This window comes from Tribolium madens, unplaced genomic scaffold, assembly GCF_015345945.1.
Source record: "Tribolium madens isolate multiple individuals breed KSU strain unplaced genomic scaffold, Tmad_KSU_1.1 Scaffold_97;HRSCAF=244;Tcas5.2_LG3a, whole genome shotgun sequence".
Classification (NCBI taxonomy): domain Eukaryota; kingdom Metazoa; phylum Arthropoda; class Insecta; order Coleoptera; family Tenebrionidae; genus Tribolium; species Tribolium madens.
The window spans coordinates 5,104,052-5,107,302 of record NW_025401069.1 but is presented as its reverse complement, the minus strand read 5'-3'; the positions used below and the strand labels follow the sequence as shown (position 1 = coordinate 5,107,302).

At 33.3% G+C, this 3,251-nt stretch overlaps 1 protein-coding gene across 1 annotated transcript in view; it reads left to right on the top strand.

Moving 5' to 3' along the window:
- The first annotated feature begins 75 nt into the window (after positions 1 to 75).
- The window catches only part of LOC123014623 (solute carrier family 15 member 2-like), a 4,845-nt gene continuing 1,669 nt past the window's right edge, over positions 76 to 3,251 (top strand). Inside the window, exons 1-8 of the mRNA XM_044413832.1 lie at positions 76 to 90; positions 143 to 221; positions 268 to 409; positions 1,183 to 1,269; positions 1,320 to 1,594; positions 1,645 to 1,727; positions 1,777 to 1,971; positions 2,028 to 2,510. Of these exons, the coding sequence (XP_044269767.1) occupies positions 76 to 90; positions 143 to 221; positions 268 to 409; positions 1,183 to 1,269; positions 1,320 to 1,594; positions 1,645 to 1,727; positions 1,777 to 1,971; positions 2,028 to 2,510 (1,359 nt within the window). The remainder of the gene's footprint in view (positions 91 to 142; positions 222 to 267; positions 410 to 1,182; positions 1,270 to 1,319; positions 1,595 to 1,644; positions 1,728 to 1,776; positions 1,972 to 2,027; positions 2,511 to 3,251) is intronic.

Genomic DNA, 3,251 nt, shown 5'->3' with positions numbered 1-3,251 from the left:
AAAAACATCAACAAAAACGTCTCCACTTCTTTCATTCTGACGCATGACAGCTATGTGACACAATATAAGTACACTATGAAAATGAATTTTGTGAGTTTTGGTGTTTTTCTTCTTCCGAGTTATTATTATTGTCCGATTTTAGGAAACATCTTATCCCACAGCTGTGTTTTGCATAATCGCTACAGAATTCTGTGAAAGATTTTCTTTTTGTGGCCTACGAAGTATGTTTCAAGTCAATTGATAACAAAACAAACAACCTGTTTTCAGCCATTCTGTCCATTTATCTCAGGAATGAGTTGCTTTTTTCAGAAAATTGTTCTACAGTTATTTATCACGTCTTTATTATGGTGTGTTATATTGTACCTTTGGCGGGAGCAGTGTGTGCAGACAGCATTTTGGGGAGATATAGGTATAAAAATGTTTATTAATCAATAATATCTTGAGATGAATTATTATCTCATTCTCTTGCTGCACTCTGAAAAAATAATTATAACTTTTCTCGTGAATTAGAGTTATAACATCTTTGTAACGGTAACGGTATGAATTGTTACAGGCCGAAAAAGTAAAATTTAAAACACACTATTCAAGCTGTTTCTTCCTACCAAACGTGTTTATTAAGCTTGCCTAGATTCGTTTTCTAACTCTCATTTATTTCTTACTTTTATTCATATTCATTTTGCTAAAAAAGCCACTTTTTATGGACCGTAAATCCCAAAATTGTTTACATGTTAATATAACAACACAATTTCGCTCAAATTACAACCGAAGCTACAAAATCAACGCTTGAAAACTATTAAATTAAATTTTTCCTTAAAGATAATCAAGAAAGGGAAGGATAATTTGTTTACTTGGCATTAAACATGTCGATAAAAAATCATTAAGTACTTCAATTGCAGAAATAATGCATTATTGCTAATTCTTTCAATTTTTTATCGGTATCGGACTTATCAAGATAATGTCATTAAATATAAAGATAACAGTCATTCATCAATAAATAAGTAGCAGGTAGCATATTTAAACGGGATATTAAGGAAGGAAAAAATTGTTGTGAGTTATGAGTTGCAAAAAGTTAACATTTTTTAAACAGATTATCAATAATAATTTTAATTTATATTCATTGGCGAAAATAGTATTATTTGGTCAGGAAATATAAACAGTAGTATTTGATTTTCTTTTTTTTAGCACAATTTTATATTTTTCGGTGGTATATTTAGTTGGAAACATCTTGATGTGCATGGGAGCTGTTCCGCTTTTAGATATCTCTTCCATGTAAAAAAATTGTCATTTATGTGATTCTCTTTACAACTTCATCATTTTAGTACTTTATCAGCCGTAGGTTTATTTCTGATATCAGTAGGAACTGGTGGCATTAAACCTTGTGTCGCTGCCTTTGGAGGCGACCAATTTCGACTACCTGATCAGAGAGATCTTTTACAACATTTTTTCTCATTGTTTTATTTTACGATTAATTTGGGAGGATTTGTCGGAATGATTTTGACTCCTATTTTGAGGAAGTGGGTATCCTGTTTTGGCGATGACACTTGCTATGCTTTAGGCTTTGGCTTTCCGGCGGCTTTGATGGTTTTATCATTGCGTAAGTAAACTTTTGTGTTAATTAATAAAGCACAAAATGTATTATTGCAGTCCTTTTTATTTTGGGTAAACCTTGGTATAGGCTAAAAACACCTAAAGAAAATGTAATGCTTCAGTTTTTTAATTGTACAATAGTAAGAAATCTATTGTTAAAATATTTATTTTAAAATGACATTGACTTAGTACGCTTTAGCCAAACGTTGCAAATCCGGAACTAGGATAAATCCTAGAAAACACTGGTTACACGCAGCTCGGGGCAAATACAGCGCAAAATTAATCCGAGACATGAAAATTGTCTTCGCTGTCTTGTTTTTATACATCCCTTTGCCCATATTTTGGTCACTGTTCGACCAACAGGGATCAAGATGGACTTTTCAAGTAAACTCGAATCAGTATGCAAAGACTTATAAAATGAACAAATCAGTTAATTCTAGGCATCTCACATGGACGGTAACGTACTAGGCATTCAAATCGTCCCAGATCAGATGCAAGTGGTAAATCCTGCAATGGTGTTAGTTTTGATACCAGTTTTTGATAAAGTGGTAAATCCTTGGTTTTCGAAACTGCACATCATGGAAAACGCTCTGCATAGAATGGCAGTTGGAGGACTTTTTGCAAGTGCTGCCTTTTTGTCAGCCGGGGTTTTGGAATTAGTTCTGGAAACTACTTACCCCAAGCAACCTCAAGAAAAACACGCTTCGATTAATATTATTAACACTTTGCCTTGCGATGTTAAGGTGGATAATCCGTTTAATGGAGTACAGAGGATTAGGTCTAGTGGATTACACAAGTTTGAAAATATTATGTGCGATAATTTCACGAAGTATACGCTACTGGTGGAGGCTTCCGAAAAATGTGGAACTATTTATTTTGGGAGGCATAGACATAATTTAGAAGTTGCAGCGTTGGAAATGCAAGTGAGTTATTTTATTACATAACACTTGGTGATCAAATATAACTGTTTGAGTTAGCATTATTAAATTTTATTTTTAAACTTAAAATGGCAATTTTAAGTAAGTACTTAACATTTTTCTTTCGTCAAATAGGGGATATGCGGGCAAAACGGGGTAGGTGCCTAAAACGGGGTACCATGTTTTTTTTCTATACCACTAGCTTTATCTACCCAACGTTTTCAAAATTATATTACACACGCGGGCATACGATCTTTGTCATAAAGCAGAAATCTGTAGTTGTTAGCCGATCGTTGTAGTTAGCACATGTGCCTTTTTAGTAAACACAGTTTCAATATCGCCGGAGAATAAATTCATCGTAAGTAGGACTAAAACAATTTATTATTAAAAAATATTATTGCCAACTAAAAGTGCGTGTTTTCTAAAGATTTTCTTTGTTATTGTGTTAAAAAAATTACTTCTAATAAAATAAATACGTCATAATCTAAAAGTCTTCGCATTTGGGCAAAATGGGGTACCAGCAGGTACGGTAAAACGGGGTACCCCATTTTGCCCTATTTTTATACAACTTTCCAGTAAATATTTTTGGTTTTGTCTCTACATAGATGGTGTCTAAGTACAAAAGAAAGAGATACTCCAGGTTATTCCGTTTCAAAAGTTTTGGGCAGTAAAAGGCCCGTTTTTACTACCCAACAAGAACAAGAACTTGTTAATTATCTTAAAGATATGGAAGCGAGATTATTTGGA